This window comes from Telopea speciosissima, chromosome 2, assembly GCF_018873765.1.
Source record: "Telopea speciosissima isolate NSW1024214 ecotype Mountain lineage chromosome 2, Tspe_v1, whole genome shotgun sequence".
Taxonomy (NCBI): Eukaryota; Viridiplantae; Streptophyta; class Magnoliopsida; order Proteales; family Proteaceae; genus Telopea; species Telopea speciosissima.
In genome coordinates, this window is record NC_057917.1 from 27,163,148 (window position 1) to 27,185,518 (window position 22,371).

The 22,371-nt window shown below is 40.0% G+C and overlaps 1 protein-coding gene across 2 annotated transcripts in view; it reads right to left on the reverse strand.

Annotated features, from left to right (window-relative positions):
* The window catches only part of LOC122653215 (probable sodium/metabolite cotransporter BASS4, chloroplastic), a 57,077-nt gene that overhangs the window by 17,434 nt on the left and 17,272 nt on the right, over positions 1-22,371 (reverse strand). For both annotated transcript variants that reach the window (XR_006331722.1, XM_043847166.1), the window contains exons 3-8: positions 22,102-22,209; positions 21,937-22,004; positions 3,393-3,471; positions 3,210-3,268; positions 3,046-3,114; positions 2,617-2,730 (exon numbers count right to left, since the gene is read on the reverse strand). Coding sequence is in view for 1 of the 2 variants with exons in the window: in XM_043847166.1 (XP_043703101.1) it covers positions 2,617-2,730; positions 3,046-3,114; positions 3,210-3,268; positions 3,393-3,471; positions 21,937-22,004; positions 22,102-22,209 (497 nt within the window). In the remaining variant the exon portion in view is untranslated. The remainder of the gene's footprint in view (positions 1-2,616; positions 2,731-3,045; positions 3,115-3,209; positions 3,269-3,392; positions 3,472-21,936; positions 22,005-22,101; positions 22,210-22,371) is intronic.

The following is a 22,371-nucleotide window of genomic DNA, read 5'->3' on the forward strand; positions in this document are numbered from 1 at the left end:
ATGTTAATATCTATAATTCTTCTCAAAACATAGACCCCCTTCCTCGGATCTGACTATGCCTGGTTGTGGGGTTTATCGAACCCTTCTTCTCTGATCATTCTTCTTTGATTCATGTCTTATTGTTCTGTGATGACACTTGTTTGGGGAAGCAAACTGAAGCCCAAGTGCAGATCTGATAAGTTCGAACCGACTGGCATACGAGAGGAGTTTGTCCTTCCATAAGTGGAGCCTCTTGTGGATAAGATCAAGGATGGGGGAGCAATGGCAAGATGACAACTTGGAAGGAATCACAAGGAGGCCAAGGTATTTGATCGGGAGCCGGCCTAAGGAAAACCCCATGATGCCCTTCATACTGTGCTTTTCAACCTCAGAGACACCAGCCAAGAATAGTAGGGATTTCTAGTGATTTACAAACATGCCCGACATTCCTGCGGGCTATTTTGGCTCTAAAATTGGCATTCGTCAGGGCTGTCCCATTTGTCAACTCCTTGATAACCCATTCTTAGTCCGTACAGAATAGGATGGATTTCAGATCTTCCTTGATAACCCATTTGTCAACTCCAGAGTCCTTATGAGTGATTGCCAGCCATTATGATGGACGAAAATGTTGGATATTTTGACATTTGATGTGTTTCCATCAAACCCAATTCAATTTCGATTAATTAATTAATTACATTTCATTATGTGCTTGTTATAATCGTTAGATTTTTGTTCAACTGCCCAATAGTGCCGTTACTTGTTCTCAACTATGGACAGACTTGGGTACTCTGTTCTAGGGTTGTTGTATTGTATATTTCCCCAATGGGGATTGGATGAAAATATAAGTATGGGCACTTTAATGTGTTGAACATTGATCCATTTGAAATTACTGATAGTTCACCACCAGTTATTTAGCAACAATAATTTTTGGTAGTCTCTTTTTTCATACCTAAGAGGTACTTACTGTCACATTTATATTTTGTGTGTTTGTGATGGGCCAATAGTTGATGCCTACCAACAAGACTGAATACATACCAGTCGCTCAGCATACATGATACGAATGGTGATGGGGGTGGTACTCAATAAGGTTTCCATTGCTCTTCTTTTATGAAAGAACATCCAAGTAAGTGAGTTGTCAGAATGTGACTAGTCGAAATCCAAATCTGGAAATTATTTTGTAAAGAGTTTGCAAAAAGTGTTTTTATTTATACTATATTAAATTATATTTGAAAAATATTTTTCAACTGTTTCGTGTCCAGTCACTGGTCATGACACTCCTATAATTATTTGCAATAGATTTATTTACATGGAGGTGATTTTTATTCCATGGTTGCGAGGTCCATTGCGGATGTCAGTAGTGTGGGTAGAAAGTGTAATGAAAATATCTACCATTGGGGGTTTTTAGGTTACGCCTTGTCATCCTTTTGTGCAATTAAGAACAACTTAAAGACTACCCTTTAGGATCACATGACTTGGCACGATCTACTCCGTTAGATTGTAATCTCCTAAGTAAATTTTTTTAAAGAGAAGCTTTGCTGAAACCCTGATTTTTAGTCAGCCCCTCATCCACCCTTCAAATTTTATGACTCAAATAGCAAACAAAAACTAAAGCAACATGCTAATGCCAGAACTCACTGTGACAGCGATGAATGGAGGAAGGAGGATTCATCATATTAATGGGAGATGCAGGAAGACAACTGCTAGCGCAGTTGGTTAGTACCCTGCCAGTAGAGTGCAGGTGTTCCGGGAGGTCATGGGTTCCACTCTCCTGTCTTCACCCCTACCCTCCTTCCCCCCTCACTCTCTAGTAGCTGTGGTCAAAATCCCATGGGGAACTGTTAGATAGTTAGACCCAAAAAAAAAGGGTGATGTGGCTCTAATTCAAAGAGAATTTCAAACCATCTACTTTGAGGTGAACTGTGCAGTTCAAGTCATTGGCTAAACAAACCATCCAGCTCCCAAGTCCTTGCTGTTCGTGGTCTTACAAGTTACAACTGAACCAGTTAAGTGTTATCTTTCAATTTTAAAACATTGGCAACTTGAGATAATGCTCTGTATCTCACAGAACATAATAGATATTTTGCCATATTGAAACTTTCAAGAATTAGTTACTCAATACAAACAAGTAAAAAGCTCTTTTACTTCATGGTGGAACCCAGTAAAGCACTATTAATAAGAGAATGATGTTCCCCTTCCAATCACATTGGTTTCTGGGACTGATGTAGCAGTGTAAATTTGTTATTTAAGATCTTCATATTATGTTTTTCCTGAGACAGCATGTTCACATTTCATTAAACACAAATGATCTTTACATATGCACTATTACTTAATGAAATCAATTTCACTTTTCCTGTCAAAAACTCATCTAACTTGTTTAAATTCATAATTAAATATGGTTGATCTCAATGTGGCTAAACTATTGTCCATAAGATACTAACCTGCAATAAAATGCAATTTTCTACTGATTAAGATAGAAACTAACTGGTTGATAGCCTTCCACTGACAAGAACTCTTATAAAATAGAAAACTATTCTATTCAAAAGATTTACAATATGAAAGCCCCAAGCATTATTTTCTATGGGAAATCAAAACTGTTTTTTTTTATTTTCAGTAAGTGCATCGCAGGGAAAATGTTACCTTCCCTAATATCAAAGGGACCAAAAGTGTAGCAATAAGGCTTCTAAACAGTTGCTCAGTTGGAACAGGAACACCAACTCCAGCTGCTATGAACTTTGAGAGGGAAAGAGGTACCTAAATGTCAGGAGGACCTTTAGCAGTGATAAAATGGCAAACTAAACAATTTACAAGTGAGAAGGGCATTGAGCAATAAGTCATACAAATATAGATATTTTCATACTTGCATCTGATTGAGCTTTTACAAATCTTTTTTTTGTGGGGGGGGAGGGGGGAGAGGGAAGAGTGAAAGTTCTCATCGAAGAAATAATCCAATCTGCCATATTAGAAATGGATGAAGGACCATCTAGAAACCACAAATAAAGAACAAATAGGCTGACATCTGAAAAAATCTTCAACCAGAAATTCTATTAATGTAGTTAAAGTCCTTACAATGAAAATGCCTAACAGATTTGATATCACCGTCATCGCAAGGGCAAGAGCTGAGTTTCCCCCAACAAGCTGCAGGTGAGTATAAACTATAAACTTCCTCAGTTATATGCATAGCTGTTACGCATAAAGTTACCAATGAGGAAGAAAACAATAGATTAGCATACCTGTGTCAATGCCACTCCACTAGACAATGTTGTTGGCATGCAGCTAAAAATAGCTAAACCTATAATAGAAGTTTAACTTACTAAACGAATTGCAAATAATATAGTAACAGTCAATGCCAGAAAGAAATTATTCCTTGAACTAAAGCCACAGAATGTTGGAGCATTTATGTTCAGTCACCATGCCTGTGACAAATTCTTGTGGGGACAGCTTAAGTTGCAAAATAATCCTTGAAAGGAAGGGAGTTAATAACAAAATGGAAACCTGCAAGAACAAGAAAAAAAATTTTAACGTCATATGCAGAGCAGAGAAATAAAAAGAGAGCACGAATAAGTTACTAGGGTTAAAGACTCGGCAGCATTGCAGTACATCCGAAAAACTAAAAGCATAACATTAGTAGAGCATAGGAACCAATAGAACAAGTCAAAACTAATATAAACTTACATAAAATATATAAAGCAAAAATAAAGTTCAAAGATGCTAACCTTCATGTTGAAGAATCCGAAAAGCTTCAATTCTCAATCCTTTTTCTTTTTTTCTTTGGGGGGTTGGTGTGGGGGAGGGGGAGGGGGGAGGGGGGTGTTTTATTGATTATGGAGTTCATCCAGCATTAATTTAAGTGATGGTTAGCTTGCAGTAATATAATTGGGGGTATGGTTGTCCTGAAGTTTATACCTTAAATTATTACCAACAAGGGACAGAGTTGGGCACTCTGTTTGTATGGTTGTCACATTGTGTTCTTGTGAATGGTGATTCCAGACACAAATGTGAGTAACACATATTTGTGTGTATCAGACTGCATCAATTGAGAATCTTGAATGGATTACTGTTAGATGGTTACGGACAAGATTCTCATTAATAGTTCATGATTGGTCCCTAGACCTGAGAGGTTCTTATCATTGCAGTAGAATACTAGAATACTATGGAGCTTTGATGTATTAACGTTGATGCTTCCCTAGCTATATATCAATGCATGATGTTCGTCTGAGACAAAAGAGATGCTCAAAAAGGAATTCACTTCCCATACAATGTGAATACCATGAGAGAGGTATAAGGCCATGATTGGACAGAAATTCCGAATTCAGTGGCATGTTCTGTAAATAGTTTGCAAAAGAATTTAAAATTTTATTATTTATCACTAATTATATCTTAAAAGAGTTTTGAAAATATTTTATGTCAAATCAGTGGTCAGGATTATCTATATACGATATTTTGATGGACTAGGGTGGTGACATAAATAAATTGCAGGCCTATATATATCGTAAAGTGGAAGGACTAAATCATAATAAACCTATTTTATTGGGGATGCAATTGTTATTTCTATTCAAAGTCATCCTTATTATCATTTCTTAAGAGTTAAGAAATGTCCTTCTTTGAAATTATCATTTCTTAAGTATTAAGAAATGTCCTTATTTGCAAAAAAAAAATTGTTTTCGTAAGTGTTAAGAAAGGAAAAACTGAGTAGGCTTACCTAATAGGATCCCACCACTTGGCATCTTGACTGTCACAAGGGGTAGAGATTTAACAAATAACAATAAAAAGGCAATAAAGGAGGTGAGAAAGGGTAGTGTGTTATCTCTCCTTTATCCAGTCCTAATGTTGATGTCCGCAAGATGAGAAAGCCCATATAAAAATCAACTAAAGACCTAAATGAACAAATCCAAGAAACTAGGAAGTTTGACTTAAAAAACTATGTGACTTTACCGTTCACGGACTTCCGTGAGTCAGTGACGGTCATCTGTGCTTATAAAGATAAGAAGTCAGCCTAAGGATTCCCGAACAGACGACCGTGCTTAATATTGAGTGTCTGCGGATGGTTTTGACAGATCCGTGAGCTGCTTCCGTCCAAACCTGAGTAAGGTTCTGAGTCCCTGTTTCCACGGACTTCACTTGGCGATCGTGCAGACTTTCGTCGACAAAACATTGACTGTTCCGCTGTAGTGATGTTTGACTGGTTTTGAATACAATTAAAGCATCACTTGGTCTCTAACCAACTAAGTGGGAACTCTAACATCTTCACCGATGTTGATAAGCTCCAACAGCTATTTTTCTTGGAAAATAAGAAGTTGATTCTTGAAAACCAAAATAATTTGAATACTTCCTATCTTTGAGAAAAACCATGTTTGACTCCAATGGTTAGTTTGTTGACTCCAACAACTAGTTTGTTGACTATATAAAGGCTTGAGTCATGAGAATTCAATAACAAGTAACAACTAAACTTACAAAAAAAAAGGTAAAATTGAAACTACACCCATGTAAGCGATATTATTGTCCCCCATGCATATTTTACATGTCTATGCCCAGGTTACCCACATTAGCTATTCCAACAACATATTCCTATTAATTCCACCTACAAATCCTATAGACCTTTTCCACCTGTCTCTTACAACACAATGATATTCAAGTTAGATTACCAACTCTATCAAAAGATTATTATTGCCACTCTCTGCTTAACAAAAGCTATGTCACAAACATTACAAGAGATCTAATGCACCTTCATTAGGAATTATTTTGTTCTCCCTAACCAACTATCCCTTTGATACCCACCCTCCACCAAACACCATATCTATCAAAACAATCAGCCAATTCTTCCCCCATGTTGTTTCTTGTTAGAATAATGTACACCAGAATACCGTGGGGGTATTCTGGTCCTTTTGGGGTTATTTTTATTTTATTAAGTGTTATTAGCTTATGTCGGCTATGTGGGTTTTAGTCCCACATCGCCTAGCTTCTATTATTTGTAACTTCCCCTCTATTTATAAGGGGTCTTTCTATCATTAATACAAGTCATTCTATTATTTTATTTCCTCTCTCTGACCCACGGTTCAACCAACATGGTATCAGAGCTGGTCTGATCTAGGTTAGAGAGAAAAACCCTATTTTCTCCCTTCTTTTCCTCCAATCAATCTCTCCTCCTCTTCTCCCTTTTCTCGTTTTTTCCTGCTCCTGTTCTTCTCCCTTTCAGCCCAAAAACAGGGGCAGCACTAATGAGGTAGACATAATTAGTGCTGCCCCCCTTTCTCTTCTATCGTTTTTTATTAAAATCCTACTGGACCCTAATCTGCGATTTGGAGTTTCCCTTTTGTCTTTGGAGATCAGATTCCTATCACCTAAAGAAAAACTCTCTCCATAACAATGCTAACACTCCCCCTCAAGTTGGCGCATACAAGGTAATAATGCCCAACTTGAATAAAACGGGAAAAATAAATTGTAGCAGAATCCAGCTTCAGAATGAATGCAGCTCCCAAATAGACCTTCAAGAACTTGAAAAAAATAGACCTTCAAACTTTGCATGTTGAGGCTACTTCCATTCATTGCTGTCCGGATATCTTCTTAGTACTGTCTAGCATGTGGGAGTTTCTACCATGGAATCGTTTACACAATTGCTCCTCCCTGTTTGAAGATTGAACAAGCCTTGACATTTGGATCATTTCCTTACTTCGAATCAGATTTGTATCTTTTTTAGATCTGAATATTGGGGTTAGGAGTTTCTCCCCTGCAGGGGTTTCCATTCAAAGTGTTTGTTTGATTGATGGAAAAAGGTTGGAGCTTTCTATGTTACCCAAGTTAATCCTACTCCATTATCCCACTGCTGTTTTTCCTTCACCACCTCCCAAAACATACCTTTGGCATTACCCATAACACCCTTGGAAGTTAATGGTATTCTCTTCTTTACCATTTCTTCTTTTTCCATTACACTTGGCAGCGACTAAACCATTCTGGAATGTTATGTTTTTCCCTATCTCTAACCTAATCTCTCTTATGTCCACGTGCACTACACGTGAGGGGGGATTATATACAGTATACCTGCAACCATTGCAGAGAGCAGAACATGCAGAGACACTTGGTGCAAAACATAGAAGGTCAGAGGTTTCACCATTGCCAATGGGTATCTACTTTGTTATTGAGTTAAAGTTTGTCATAAGGGGGAGGTTGGCCTTAAAGTTTTGAAGATGTTTGGTTATTGCCTGCCCATATGAGATCCTACAGTTTGGTTGCTTAATCTGCTTTACTGCTGCTTGACTCATTTACCGGCTACCCTAGTTGCTTATCTTCAAGATTATAATTCAGAAATTCATTATTGGACAAAGATTGGTGAGAGATGCCTTTTTTGCTGATCAAATCGGTCCAAGTTTGAAGGTCTATTTTTTTCAAGTTCTTGAAGGTCTATTTGGGAGCTGCATTCATTCTGAAGCTGGATTCTGCTACAACTTATTTTTCCCGTTTTATTCAAGTTGAGCATTAGTACCTTTTATGCGCCAACTTGAGGGGGAGTGTTAGCATTGTTATGGAAAGAGTTTTTCTTTAGTAGAGAGTTTTTTTCTTTAGTCCACGCTGGATCTTCTTCTTTCATATTTGTATAATCCAATGTGAGGGGGAGTGTTAGAATAATGTACACCAGAATACCGTGGGGGTATTCTGGTCCTTTTGGGGTTATTTTTATTTTATTAAGTGTTATTAGCTTATGTCGGCTATGTGGGTTTTAGTCCCACATCGCCTAGCTTCTATTATTTGTAACTTCCCCTCTATTATAAATAGAGGGGCCTTTCTATCATTAATACAAGTCATTCTATTATTTTATTTCCTCTCTGACCCACGGTTCAACCAACATTTCTTTTTGTTAGTAGAACTCATTTAGTTAATAGCTTATGCTTTCCCTCTACCTTCATGTTGAAGTACTGTTCATGTGACACTGTTCACGTGAACAGTGATTTGGTTGATATGTGTATCTTCTATTTTCCTAGTCCTAGTTGGAGTCCTAGTTTCTAATTATGTCAAGTCCTAATTCTAGTGTGAGTTGTTAGTCTTAGTTTCAGTTTGAGTTGTTAGTTCTAGTTCTTTTCCTACTATAACTTGGAATCCTATCATGATTAGGAATTCCTAATCTGATTAGGAGTTCCCCTTTCTATTGTAATTTGATATTATAAATACAAGCATTATGACGGAGACTGATAAGTTTAACAGGTTCTCTCCTCTTCCTCATCTTTTCTTCTCTCTCAATTTACTGGTTACAGGTCCTAGGTTTTCTACATGGTATCAGAACTCATGGTCTGAAGTTACTCTGAGTTATTATCGTCTTGCTGGTTTGAGAGTCGTGTAAGGTCTCTGGTGTGGTGAGCAGCCACCGTCACCGCTGCTGCATGTTTATAGATATTCAGTTTTTTGTTTGATTTTTGTTGCTATGGCTGTCGATTAAAAGTTCGAAGCCTTGTTTATGTGTCGGTTGCTTGCCGCTGTTCCTTTTTGAGGACTGGTTCAAAGGTGGAAGAAGAAGGACATCCACCTGCAATTTTCTGCTGGCTGTGTTCTTTGTCTGGGGATGGGGCTGCTATTACTGCCCTTTTATTTTTGTTATCATGGAGTGATTCTGTTGGAAAAGATGACTGTTGTTGTGTGAATCGAACCAACATCTGAAGAACCTCTGTTCATTGAAAGTGCTGTCCTCTTTAGAAGAAAAAGGTCCTGCTGATCTACATATTGATTTCCTGCTGGGTTAGTTGCGGTGTTTGGTGCTCTGGTTGTATGGTGTTTGCAGCAGCTGTGGTTTTCTTCTTCCCTTTGGACTACTACTCTTCCCTACTTTACCGTACCGTCGGTTCGAAGACGAAGGTTTCTCGGTTCAACTAGGTCCTCTCCTCCTGAGAAGCTAGTGAACAAAGAAGAAGGTGTTCTTCGATTTCTGGTTTCCAAGGTTGATTATTGCTGTGGGAAATTTTATTTGGATCGATTCATCAATTGTCGCTGTTGTTGTTTACTTCGATTGCTATCGAAGGTTTGTTTGTGGAATTAAATTCTGGTTTTCTACTTGCTGAATCGATGCTGTGGGTTGCTTTCGCTATCAGAGGAGATTGAAGGACCTGCTTTTGTTTACTGATCGAAAAAGTAGAAGACACTGCTGCATCTTGATCCATCTCGATCTACCGTATCTGAACCAGATCCGTCGGCTGCTGGTTCGAAGTTTGAAGACAACCTTCATCAATGGGTCCTTTGGTTACTGCCTCTCTGTTTACCCTTTGTTTCCGTTGGTTCAAAGCAATGACTGTCAAGAGGTAGAAGACGATCAAAACTCTTTACCTTTTGCGATCAATTCTTTCCTTTTATGAGTTGGTTTCCCATGTCACTTGTTGCCATATCCTTTGGTCCAGGATTTATCAAGAATGTGTTTTCTTACTTTTCTCTAGTTGCGTGACTCAAGAGACTTGGTTCTTTTCTTAGTTACTCTATTTTATTCCTTAAGTTTCCCTTTATGCCCTTATCATCTTCTCTTATCTACCTCTGTCCTTATATTACTGCTCATTCCAACATTACCCTTTTGCCTTGGGTGGTATTTGTAATCAGATTTCATCTAAATTACAACTATGCCATCCCTTTTTTAATTGTGTTATTTACAATTCTGCCATTCCCCTTGCAAAATACTGGTTATTTACAGAACTGCCATTAATTTAATACATTCCCCTATTTGACTACCCAATTGACCCTTGAAAATTCTGGTTTATTACCAGTTTGCCCTTTGGCTTGGTTTGTATTTAAAAAGTGGAATTCCACCAAATTACAGTCATGCCATCCTTTTTTTCCAACACCATTCCCTTTCAATAATTCTAATTCCCTTCATATCCCATACATTTGGCACATACCCATAACCCCTTTGGAAGTTAATGGTATTCTCTAATTTGTCATTTCTTCCTTTTCCATTACCCTTAGCACCTCTTGAAAAAATATGGAATATTATGTTTTGCCCCTATCTCTTACATCATCTCTGTTATGTCGACGTTACACGTGAGGCGGGGATTATGTACAGTATACCTGCAGACATTGCAGAACGCAGAACTTGTAGGAACATTGGTGCAAAACATAGAAGATTAGTTTTCTCCGCCATTGCCATTGGGTATCCTTCATTATTGGGTTGAGTTTGCCGTAAGGGGGAGATTGAAGTATTGAAGTGTATTGAAGATATTTGGTTGTTGCCTATTTGAGGACTTTCAGTTGGGTTGATACAGTGTTTTTCCGCTGCCTAATTCAACTCGTTTCCACTACTTGCTGCTCTAGTTATTTAACTTCAAAATTTTATGTCATTATGACAATCTGAGATTCATCATTGGTTAGCCATTGAAGATCGTTAAAAGCTGCCTTTTTTTGGAAGAAATTCTAGTCCCGGTTTGCTGATCATGTCTGTCCAGGTTTTGAAGATCAATTATTTCAAGTTCTTGAAGGTTTATTTGAAAGCTACATTCATCTGTCAAGCTGGATTCTGCTGCAACTTAGTTTCTTCTCATTTTGTTCAAGTTGGGCATTAATATTTAATACCTTGTATGCGCCAACTTGAGGGGGAGTGTTTGCATTATTATGGAGTTCTTTTTTTTTCTTTTTAGTTCAAACTGGATCTTCTTTCTTTACTTATTTGTATAATCCAGCTTGAGAGGGAGTGTTGAAGTACTGTTCATGTGACACTGTTCACATGAACAGTGATTTGGTTGATATGTGTATCTTCTATTTTCCTAGTCCTAGTTTCTAATTATGTCAAGTCCTAATTCTATTGTGAGTTGTTAGTCTTAGTTTCAGTTTGAGTTGTTAGTTCTAGTTCTTTTCCTCATAGTTCAAAATCTCGCGAAATCTCGATAGAGATTTCGACCCCCTCGAAACGAAATGACCCCTCGAATCAAAAAAATACTAAATTTCAATCGAAATTCTCGAGATTTCGAGATATTTCGAGATTTTTTCAAAATCTCAAGAAAATGCTTTATATAAAATACCATGTTTCGACCGAGACTGAGAAACAGAGAGCATTTTTCCTCTTTTGCTTGGTTTTTGAAGGTTTTTGCTTATTTCTTCTTCAATCTTCAACCTCCCACTTGAATCCTTGCCGCATCTATGCCAGAATCACTTGGAGAACAAACTTCTTAGCACATCTGTGAAGCCTTTCCACTATTTCAGGTAAAACCATATTCTCAAAATTGATTTTTTTTAGGAAAATGCTTGATCAACATGTTTGTTTGTGATGAAATAAATATATGTTAGACACCGGAAGCCGATCTACGACTTCACGGTGTCGAAATTTTTTTTTGGTATATATATTATTTATTTATTTTTCTACTTCAAAAATTGGATTTATTTACAACAAAAATCAAAAAATAATAGGGGTTATGTATATTGTATGGTGATGAATTAAATATATGTTAGACACCATTGGCCGATCTATGGCCTCATGGTGTCAAAAATATTTTTCTGCCAATAATTAATTATTTTAATTTTTTAAAATTATAAAAAATAGTTAAAAAATTCAAAAAAATAGCAAAAAATAAGAAATAATATGAGGTTTTTGTTTTAAAATTACTGAAAAATATAAAAGTAAATTTTACATACTTCTTATTTGCTGCCCATTTACATATCTTTTCGATTTTGTTGTGCTAGGCCAATATTTATTTGAAAAATATTTTTAAAAATTGTTTTTAAATATGAGAAAAATATGAGGGTTAGGGGAAAAATACTAAATAGTTATATACTTATATACTTGTGTTACTGCTCTTAAATCTTAATTCTTAAACATTTAAAATTTTAAACTAAAAGAATTGATGTGCTTCAGTGATTAATGAATTGTCTTTTATTCATGCAACAGTAAACTAGTCTGATTATGACGAACCGTGGTAAACGACAGAGCCAGAGGCAAGAGGGGCAAAGGCAGCCTGCCTAGACCCAGGGGGAGGGGAGCACACCCAAGCGCACTAGGGGTGACATTGCATGGTTGCATGGCACTCCAATTGATGGGGATAAAAGAAAATCCCAATGCAACTATTGTCACATGCAGTTTTTGGGAGGTGGGGCCACTAGACTCAAACAACATCTAGCTGGGAATTCTCCTGAAGTGGTCGCATGTCATATGGTCCCTGTGGAGGTATCTAGGGCTGTCATTGATTACATGAAGGGAGGGAGTAAGAGGAAGGCTCAGAGGGAGAAGGCAAAAATAGATCTTGAGGAAGCAGTGAGGTGTACAGCGGGAGGCCAATCAAGCCATCATGATGATGATGATGATGACAGTGATGATGTCTATGTTCCTGATGATATAGAGACTGAGCAAGAGGCTAGGGATTGGAGACGAGCACAGATGATGAGCAGAGCCAGTTATCATGAGGATCAGGAGAGAGTCGAGAGACAGAGAGTAGGTGGTAGTGGAGGAGCTAGTACCTCTAGAGCTGGTGCTAGTGGTAGTGGAGGAGCAGTACAAGTGGAGGAGGTGGGTTGCCTAATCCCTTTAGGAGATCACAGTACGAGGGCAGCTCCCCTCCGCCTCCACCACCACAAGATGACCCAAAGACTTCACCAAGCACTGGTGTTTATAGAAAGAAAGGCAACAAACAACCAAAAATCAAGGGAGTATGGAAAAATCTGAAGGGGATGGTGAAGGAATCTATAGCTAAGTGGATGTTATACCATACCATCCCAGCAAACACAGAACAAGGCCCCTTTTATCAAACTATGATAGATTCCATTGCTGAGGTTGGCCCAGGGTATAAGGGGCCCACCCCATATGAGATTATGAATGTGTATTTGCCCCAACAGAAGAGAGAGCTTGAAGACTACATCAATGAAATGAGGGGGTTGTGGGAGAACTATGGGGTGACCATAATGTGTGATGGTTGGACTGGTCCTACAAGAAAGTCCATCATCAACTTTATGGTGTATTGTGATGGGAGGACAGTCTTTCTGAAGTCTGTTGATGCATCCAAGGAGAAAAATGATGCAAAGTATATCTACAAATTATTGAAGGAAGTGGTAGAAGATGTAGGAGTGGGGAACGTTGTCCAAATTGTAACGAACAACGGAAGCAACTACAAGAGTGCCGATGAGAGGTTGATGCAAAACAATAAGCACCAGTTGTTTTGGACTCCATGTGCTGCCCATTGTATAGACCTCATGTTGAAGGACATGGGAAAGATCAAATTGGTACATGTTGTGGAAAAGGTAAGGCAAATGACCAACTTTGTCTACAACCATGGGTTTGCACTAAACCTCCTGAGGGAGAAGTGTGGGGGTGACTTAGTGAGGCCAGGCATAACTAGATTACCACCAACTACATTGCACTCAAGAGTATAGAAACCAAGAAGTCTGGACTGAGATCAATGTTTGCTTCTGAAGACTGGTTCAACTGGAATGGGTCCAATACCCATGGTGGTAGGGAAGCACAAGCTACAATTTCATCAGATGACTTTTGGTCTAAGTTGCATAAAGTGGTACAACTTCTGGACCCAGTGGTCAAGGTTTTACATATAGTTGATTCTGCTATCAAGGGACCAACCATGCCACATCTATATGCTGTCATAGACTTGATGAATGAAGGTGTTTACAATGCAAATCCACGAGGTAGCAAACACTTTCTCAAAATTATCAAGGAACGCTGGGAAAATCAACTTATGCATCAACTGCATAAGGCTGGTGAGTGTACACTCTTTGTTTTTTATGCAATTACATCTTTTAAAGTTAATTTGAAGGATATATTACTAACTAATCAATATGTAATGTCAATTTCAGCATATTATTTGAACCCCAAGTACCAATACAGTCATAGGCTTGGGTTGAATAATAGTCTTATTGACGCAGTCAAAGAAGTAGTTGCCAAGTTGGAGCCAAATAGTAAATTACAGGCGATATGCAACAATGAGGTGAGTCTTAAAAGTTATAATTCATTTGGAATTACTCAATTCAATACTAAATAGTAACGAGTCATTACTAATTTTAAATATTTTCCAAATGATTATAGTTGAAGACTTTTAGGGATGCATTGGGAAGTTTTGGAACCGAGGCGACAAGAAGGCCGGACACGCGTGATGCCGGTACTCATTAGTCATTACTTCATTAGTCATTACTCAATTCAATATCTTATTCTTTTGAAATGAAGGTGACATGTTTCTTTTGTTGTAATGCAGCTGAATGGTGGGTGTTGTATGGGGGTTCGGCAAACAATTTAAAAAAAATAGCAATCAAGGTTCTCTCCCAGACATGTTCAGCATCTGGCTGTGAACGGAATTGGAGCACATTTTCTCTCATCCACTCCAAGAGGAGAAATAGATTGGGTTCTGAACGTCTCTCTGACTTAGTGTATGTGCATTATAATTTGAGGTTGAAGATGCAACACATACGCATGGGACAAGAAGGTATCAGGGAAAATATCGATCTCGCCGACATTTTCCAAGTGGAGTCAGATGATGAAGATCCTATTGTTGATTGGGTGAGGGATAGAGGTGAGCCAGTATTAGATCAGCCTGGAGGTAGACCTGACCCCATGATAGCTGAACACATAGAAGGCGATGTGGATGACTTCATGGCTGAGAGGGTGAGGTACATGCATGGGACGCGCGTCACCCATACCGTTCGATCTCGGTGGTGTTGATGAGGAGGATGAAGATTGGTCTATGTCATGCGGGAGATGGTGGTGGGGGAGATGGTGGTGGTGGTCCTGGTGGAGATGGTGATGATGGAGGTGATGATGAAGGTAATGATGGACGTGATGATGAAGGTGATGGTGGTCAAGCATATGAGGGAACTCGAGTCCCGTTTTTGGTACAAGAGCAGCAAGAGGCAATCCGTGCCCCCACCGGCCCCACACCAGCCACACGGCCCACATCGTCCACCTCGACCTACTCGAGAAAGCAGCATGGCCAATCCCGTCCTGGTGGTCGTGGTAGTGGTACTAGTAGGCAGGCTGAGCTTATAGACATTGATGCCCTATCTGGCTCTGTTGGTGGACTGAGTATTGGCGATAGAGACAGTAGATCGAGTGGGCATTTCCGTGCCCCATCTTTTCATGTAGACAGCAGTCCATCTCCAGCACAACAATCAGAGCATGGTTCATCTCATTCACATCCATGTGGCGAAGGGCATTCTGGGCAGTACCCTTGGGGGCAGCAGCCTATATCTTCTCCATCCATTCCCAGTTTTGAGTATAACTCCCACTCACAAGGATATAGTGGATCGTCTTTTGTGGATGACTTCTTTTCCTACACTAGCTACCCAACCCACCAGCCGCAGCCGTACAACCCATACATGCTCCCAGAGCCGTCATATGACTCATATCATAGTGGATCAGTGGGTAGTACTTCTTCACAGTTTGGTGACCTATATCCTAGGATAGGTTACTGTTGAGATGTGTTACCCGATATTATAAGGGTATTTTTGGTTTTTTATTTATGCTTTATTTATGTACTTTTGAACAAGGGTAGGATTGTAATTTGGGCTGTGACACTGTTCACGTGAACAGTGTCGTGAACAGTGTCATGAATAGTATCGTAAACAGTGTTTCCCTTTGTAATCTCTTTTATTATTATTATTATAAATAGAGAGCTTGACTGATCTCATTGATTATTCAAGCCATTCACGAAATTCCTGTTTTGTTAACATGGTATCAGAGCCAAATACACTCTAATCTAGGTTTTCAAAACCCACCTCCCTCCCTTCGATTTTTTTCTCCTTCCCTCCATCGAGCTTCTTCCCTTCTTCTTTCTTCCTTTCTTTTGGTTCTTCTTCTCCCATTAGGGCAGCACTACTGAGGTGATCGTAATGATCTAGCTGCTGCCCCAATATACCTCCTTTTTTATGCCTCTTTTTTTGGATCGAGTGGAGCTGAAGCACTGTCTGCGATTTGAAGATTCCTATTTTTTTTGGAGATCAGGCCTCTACATCTGTTTCGGCTGCATCTTCTATTGTGGGATCTTTAATTGATATTGTTCTCAGCCCCTATTCACTTCATCAGATTGGTTGAAGACCCCAGCCCCTTATCGATCTCTCTTCTCAGGGTTTTTTTCAAAACCCTGACATTAATCGATCTTGGGGTTGGGCTGCTGGTTCCTGCTGCATCTGATTGGCACCCTTGCTGCCTTCATTCGACATCATTCCCAGCCTACATATCTGAGATTTTTTGCTCCAATACAGCTCTTTTCTATTGGGGGTTGATTCCAGAATTTTTTTGAATATTTTTTGGCTGTTTGCTGCTTCATTGAAGATTGGTTACCTGCTGCAATGACTGGTTCAGATTCTTCTTCGGCCTCTTCTGGCATTGATGGCCAGCCCCGGACCGATTTTCTTCCCCTTGCTGCCCCAATCAAACTTGATGGCTCCAACTACCTGAAGTGGTCTCAGTCTACCTATTTGATAGTAGCTGGCCGTGGCCTCACTGGCCATCTTCTTGGGACAACAACTAAACCAGTGGAAGAGGGTTCTCAGCTCAACAAGTGGTTATCGAATGATGCGATGGTGATGTCCTACTTGATCCATTCTATGCAAGGGGATATCTCAGACAATTTTCTTCTACTGGACACTGCCCATACTATCTGGAATGGTGCCAAAGAGACTTATGGTCGCACGGGGAATGATGCACAGGTCTATGAGATTAGAAAGAAGGCTAATGCCACTACCCAACATGAGCTCTCTGTCTCCAAATACTATGCTGCCCTCAAGAACATGTGGCAGCAATTGGATCATTACTCCGACTATCAGCCCTCTACTGCTACTGATCTGGCTGCCTATCGCAAACACGTTGACAAAATACGTGTCTATGATTTTTTGGCTGGACTAATTATGGAGTTTGATCCTATTCGGGTGCAAGTACTTGGGCAGTCCCCTTTTCCATCCCTAGAACAGGCCTTTGCCTTGGTTCATAAAGAGGAATCTCGTCGGGCTGCTATGCTGCATTCCTCTACTGTTGATCGCTCCGCCTTGCAAGTTGCTTCCAGTACTCCTTCTCTTACCACTACTCATGGTGGTACTGCTGTCCCTAAAGGTCCTGTCAAGTGTGAACACTGCAACAGGCTCTATCATACTAAGGCTCAATGCTGGAAGCTCCATGGGAAGCCTGCTGATTTTGAGGAAAAGAAAGCCCATGGGAAGTTTAAGCCCAAGGCTCATATGGCTGATTCTCCTACTCCTGCTGCTGCTGCCCCTTCATCTGACATTGGGCTTACTCAGGATGAGCTCCTAGCTTTCCGTCACATGCTACAGGCCTCTTCCGTTGCCTCCACTATGGCATCTACACCTGCTGCCCCTCCTGGTTCTAATTTTGCCTCAGGTACTCCAGTCAGTAGTCTGTGTACATCGGCTGTATCTAGTCCTTGGATTATAGATTCCGGTGCCACTGACCACATGACTGGCTCCTCCCATGTATTTCATCTTTATTCTCCTTCTTCTGGCAAAGACAGTGTTCGAGTAGCTAATGGTTCCCTTTCTCCTATTAATGGGAAGGGTTCCATACGCTGCTCCCCTACCCTTTCATTAAAATCTGTTTTGCATGTTCCGTCCTTTTCTACTAACCTTCTCTCTATTAGTAGTCTAACTAGAGATCTGAACTGCAAACTGACTTTTTTCCCTTCTCATTGTGTCATACAGGATCTAGAGACGGGGCGTACGATTGGGGGTGGTAAGATGCAGGGTGGTCTCTACTTACTTGACCCGGGTCAGCCTTCTACTTTGCATTCGGCTTCCTCTACAGCTCATCATTTACAGTCCACCTCGTCCCCTGACCTTCATCTCTGGCACTGCCGACTTGGTCATCCATCCCTTAGTACTTTGTCTCTTTTGTTTCCGAGCTTGATTACGCATTGTAATAGGAATGAGTTTTTATGTGAGGCTTCTGTTTTGGCCAAACAGACTCGTTCCAGTTATTCTTCATTAAATAAAAGAAGTGAGTTTCCTTTTGCTTTGGTTCATTCTGATGTGTGGGGCCCTGCCCGTTGTACTTCCCTTTCTGATCATCGATGGTTTGTCTCGTTTATTGATTGTTATACTCGTGCTACTTGGGTGTACATGATGAGCCATAAAAGTGAGGTCTTCCGCTGTTTTCAGTTATTTCATCGTATGGTTCAGACCCAATTCAATGCCACCTTGCGCATTTTACGCAGTGATAATGGCAGAGAGTACATGGAGGGTCAGTTCCAACTTTATTTGGCTGCACATGGTATTGTCCATCAGACCAACTGTGTTGACACACCTGCCCAGAATGGGGTTGCTGAAAGGAAAAATAGACATCTCCTTGAGGTAGCCCGGGCCATTATGTTTGCACGGCAGGTTCCTTCTCACTACTGGGGTGATGCCATTCTTACCGCTGCTTATCTCATCAACCGTGTGCCTACCCGTGTCCTTGATGGTCGTTCCCCCATTGATCTCCTCCAGGGTTCCTCCTCCTTTGTGGTTCCCCCCAAAGTTTTTGGTTGTGTTGGCTATGTCCGCAATCATCATCCTCATGGGAAATTTGCTCCACGGAGCATTCGGTGTATTTTTCTGGGCTATTCTGCGACCCAGAAAGGATACAAGTGTTACCATCCACCTTCTCGTCGTACTTTTGTCTCCATGGATATTGTCTTCCATGAGTCCTTGTCATATTATTCCCAGACACCTCTTCAGGGGGAGCATGATCAGGGTTTTGAAGATGTGTCTGCTATTCTTCCAGCTTCTATTCAGGGGGAGCCCTCTGTAACCTCAGCTCCTATAGTGGCTCCTATTCAGGGGGAGCGTAGACCAGTCAGTCAAATTCCTGTTGATAAGGTATATACCCGGGAGCGCACAGGACAAGTTGAGACTACCACCACCACCATACCACCTCCACAATCGTCTGCACTTGATCCAGATCCAGACCCTAATACATCATCTGGTAAGGATCCTTCCCTTGACTTACCTATCGCTGTTTTTAAAGGCGTTAGGTCATGCACCCAACACCCCATCTCCAATGTTGTTTCCTATGATGCTTTATCTCCTTCCTATCGTGCATTTGTTTCTTCTCTTTCCTCTGTTTCTATTCCTCGAAATGGCGGGAGGCGATTGCAGATCCAAAGTGGAAAGCAGCCATGATGGAAGAAATAACGGCCTTACTTAAAAATGAGACATGGGAGCTAGTTGTTCTTCCTTCGGGTAAGAAACCAGTCGGGTGCAAATGGGTATTTGTTGTCAAGCAGAAGCCAGATGGAACAGTGGATAGATATAAAGCCAGGCTTGTGGCCAGAGGCTTCACTCAGACTTATGGGATCGACTACCAGGAGACATTTGCCCCTATTGCAAAGTTGAACACTATCCGGGTCTTACTGTCTTGTGCTGTCAACTTTGGCTGGGACCTACAGTAGTTGGATGTAAAAAATGCATTTCTTCATGGGGAGTTGGAAGAGGAGGTTTATATGGATGTTCCTCTGGGTTTTTCCTCTGACAAGACCCATGGGAAAGTTTGTAGGCTCAAAAGGGCACTCTATGGGTTGAAGCAATCTCCACGGGCATGGTTTGGTAGGTTTCTTAAAGCCATGGTCTCCTGTGGATACAAACAGAGTCATGCTGATCACACTCTGTTCATCAAGCGAAAGGGAAAAAAGGTCACTCTTCTCATAGTTTATGTTGATGACATAGTTGATGGTAATGATCTGGATGAAGTTTCTCACTGAAGGCTTTCTTGGGACGGGAATTTGACATAAAAGATCTAGGACAGCTAAGATATTTTCTTGGGATTGAAGTTGCCCGTTCTCCAAAAGGCATCTTTCTCTCCCAGAGAAAGTATGTTCTAGATTTACTATCAGAGACTGGTTTGCTTGGTTGTCATCCTTGTGACACTCCCTTGGAAGCTACTACCCGTCTGCAAGAGAGGGATGGTGAACCTGTTGATAAGGGCAGATATCAACGATTGGTGGGCAAGCTAATTTATCTCTCCCACACCAGACCCAATATTGCCATTGTTGTGAGTCTTGTGAGCCAGTTCATGCATGATCCTTATTCCACTCACATGGCTGTTGTTCTTCGTATTCTCCATTACTTGAAGTCAGCTCCAGGAAAGGGGATCCTTTTGTCTCCTCATGACCATCTTCGCATTGAGGCTTACACAGATGTTGACTGGGGTGGTAACCCTGACAGGAAATCTACCTCTGGCTATTGTACTTTTGTTGGAGGAAATCTAGTCACATGGCGGAGTAAAAAGCAAAATGTTGTGGCAAGATCTAGTGCTGAAGCTGAATTCCGTGCTATGGCCCAGGGCATATGTGAGTTACTGTAGCTTCAGAGTTTACCCCTTGATATTCGTGGTTCTGTTCATCTTCCAATGATGTTGTACTGTGACAACAAAGCAGCAATTAGCATTGCCCACAATCCAGTGCAGCATGACCGTACCAAACATGTGGAGATTGACAGACACTTCATCAAGGAGAAGTTAGAGAGTGGGCAGATTTGTATTCCTTTTGTGAAGTCTGGAGATCAACTGGCTGATGTCTACACCAAAGGGTTGAGTGGGAAGTTGTTTTATCCTAGTCTAGTCAAGTTGGGCATGTGTGATATCTATGCCCCAACTTGAGGGGGAGTGTTGAGATGTGTTACCCGATATTATAAGGGTATTTTGGGTTTTTTATTTATGTTTTATTTATGTACTTTTGAACAAGGGTAGGATTGTAATTTGGGCTGTGACACTGTTCACGTGAACAGTGTCGTGAACAGTGTCGTGAATAGTATCATGAACAGTGTTTCCCTTTGTAATCTCTTTTATTATTATTATTATAAATAGAGAGCTTGACTGATCTCATTGATTATTCAAGCCATTCACGAAATTCCTGTTTTGTTAAATTTCAGCATGTTGATGATGCAGTTTACATGGCCACTGTGGATGACTACACTCGCTTCTTCTCCTAGACTATGACGTGGCATGCATTTGTCCTACAGTCGGAGAGCAATACACGTCGGCTCCAGCGGACCATGAGTGGGGTTGATCCTGGACAGCGGAGTAGTTATTATTAGCAAATTTGTAAACATTTGAGATGAATGATGACTAGTTGAATACTTGACTTGTAGCCTTGTAGGGGACAATTGGGGATATTGAAATATTGTGATTTGGAATGTTTGATATCATCTTCTTAAATCTTAACTCTTAAATTGTTATTTGTTAACTTGTTATTGACTTGATGTCTTATGTACTTAATATTATGATTTATGACTTAACTTATGAGTCATTATGTTTCCAACTTAGTTCCAAGTCAATTTACTTGTTTAATGTACAATGTGTATGTGTAAATGTGTAATTAACTAAGTTATACATTAGGGTTCGACCGTACGTTGCCAATCAATGGTGCACATCCAAAACATCATTTTGGGTGACTATTTTTACAATTTGAACATTTAAATGTGTTTATATAGCCTAAAATAGGGTTTCCATGAAGTTTCAGGCCTTAACTTGGCCTAAAAGCCACCGAAATGACCTATCGAAACATACCAGAAAAAATACAATATTTCGGTCAGCTCGAAATACCGAAACGAAACGAGTTCTCGAACTATGCTTTTCCTACTGTAACTTGGAATCCTATCATGATTAGGAATTCCTAATCTGATTAGGAGTTCCCCTTTCTATTGTAATTTGAGATTATAAATACAAGCATTATAAGGGAGACTGATAAGTTTAACAGTTCTCTCCTCTTCCTCATCTTTTCTTCTCTCTCAAGTTACTGGTTACAGGTCCTAGGTTTTCTACACTTCACAAGCAGGAAAAATAAAAGACAACGCTCAATTGACATTCAAAAGTACAACAATAAAACAAATAAATCACCTTGCCAAACAAATAATGAATGATATGATGTGTTTCCATAAGAAGCATCAAGCATTGCTACTTGGAAAATTTACAAACTCACAAGTGTGTGCACACCTGCATGCATATAAAGTTCATAATCCAAGAGGGGGTACTGATGGTGATGAATCTACAACATACATACAGAAAAAAGATATTCAAGGTCATACTAGCCCAAACAGTCCAGCAGGCCATGCTTTTACTGCGGCACTAATTTCCTTACTCTGCAACGTCAGCCCTACGTCATGAAAAAAGAATAATTTTAAAAACTGTGACCGTATAATATGATAGATCAAGCTGGTAATAGTGTCACTCTTTTCTTCTACCCTGAATACCTGAGATGAGAAAAATCCCAAAAGTGCTAAATTTTGATACAGAATATTTGTTGGCAAGACAACCAAGACCAGGGTTTGCAAGTCCTAAAGCTATTCCGCCAACAAGAGCTGCAACAAATACTTAGTGAGGAAACTGAACTACTAAAATCAATGGAGAACAATAGTCAGAGAGCAGTACAAAATGATATATTAGCAACAAAAGCATAAAGTTCTCAGAATTACAAAGATATTTTCCTAAAAAAATTCAAATGGCCAAAAAAAGACGCTACT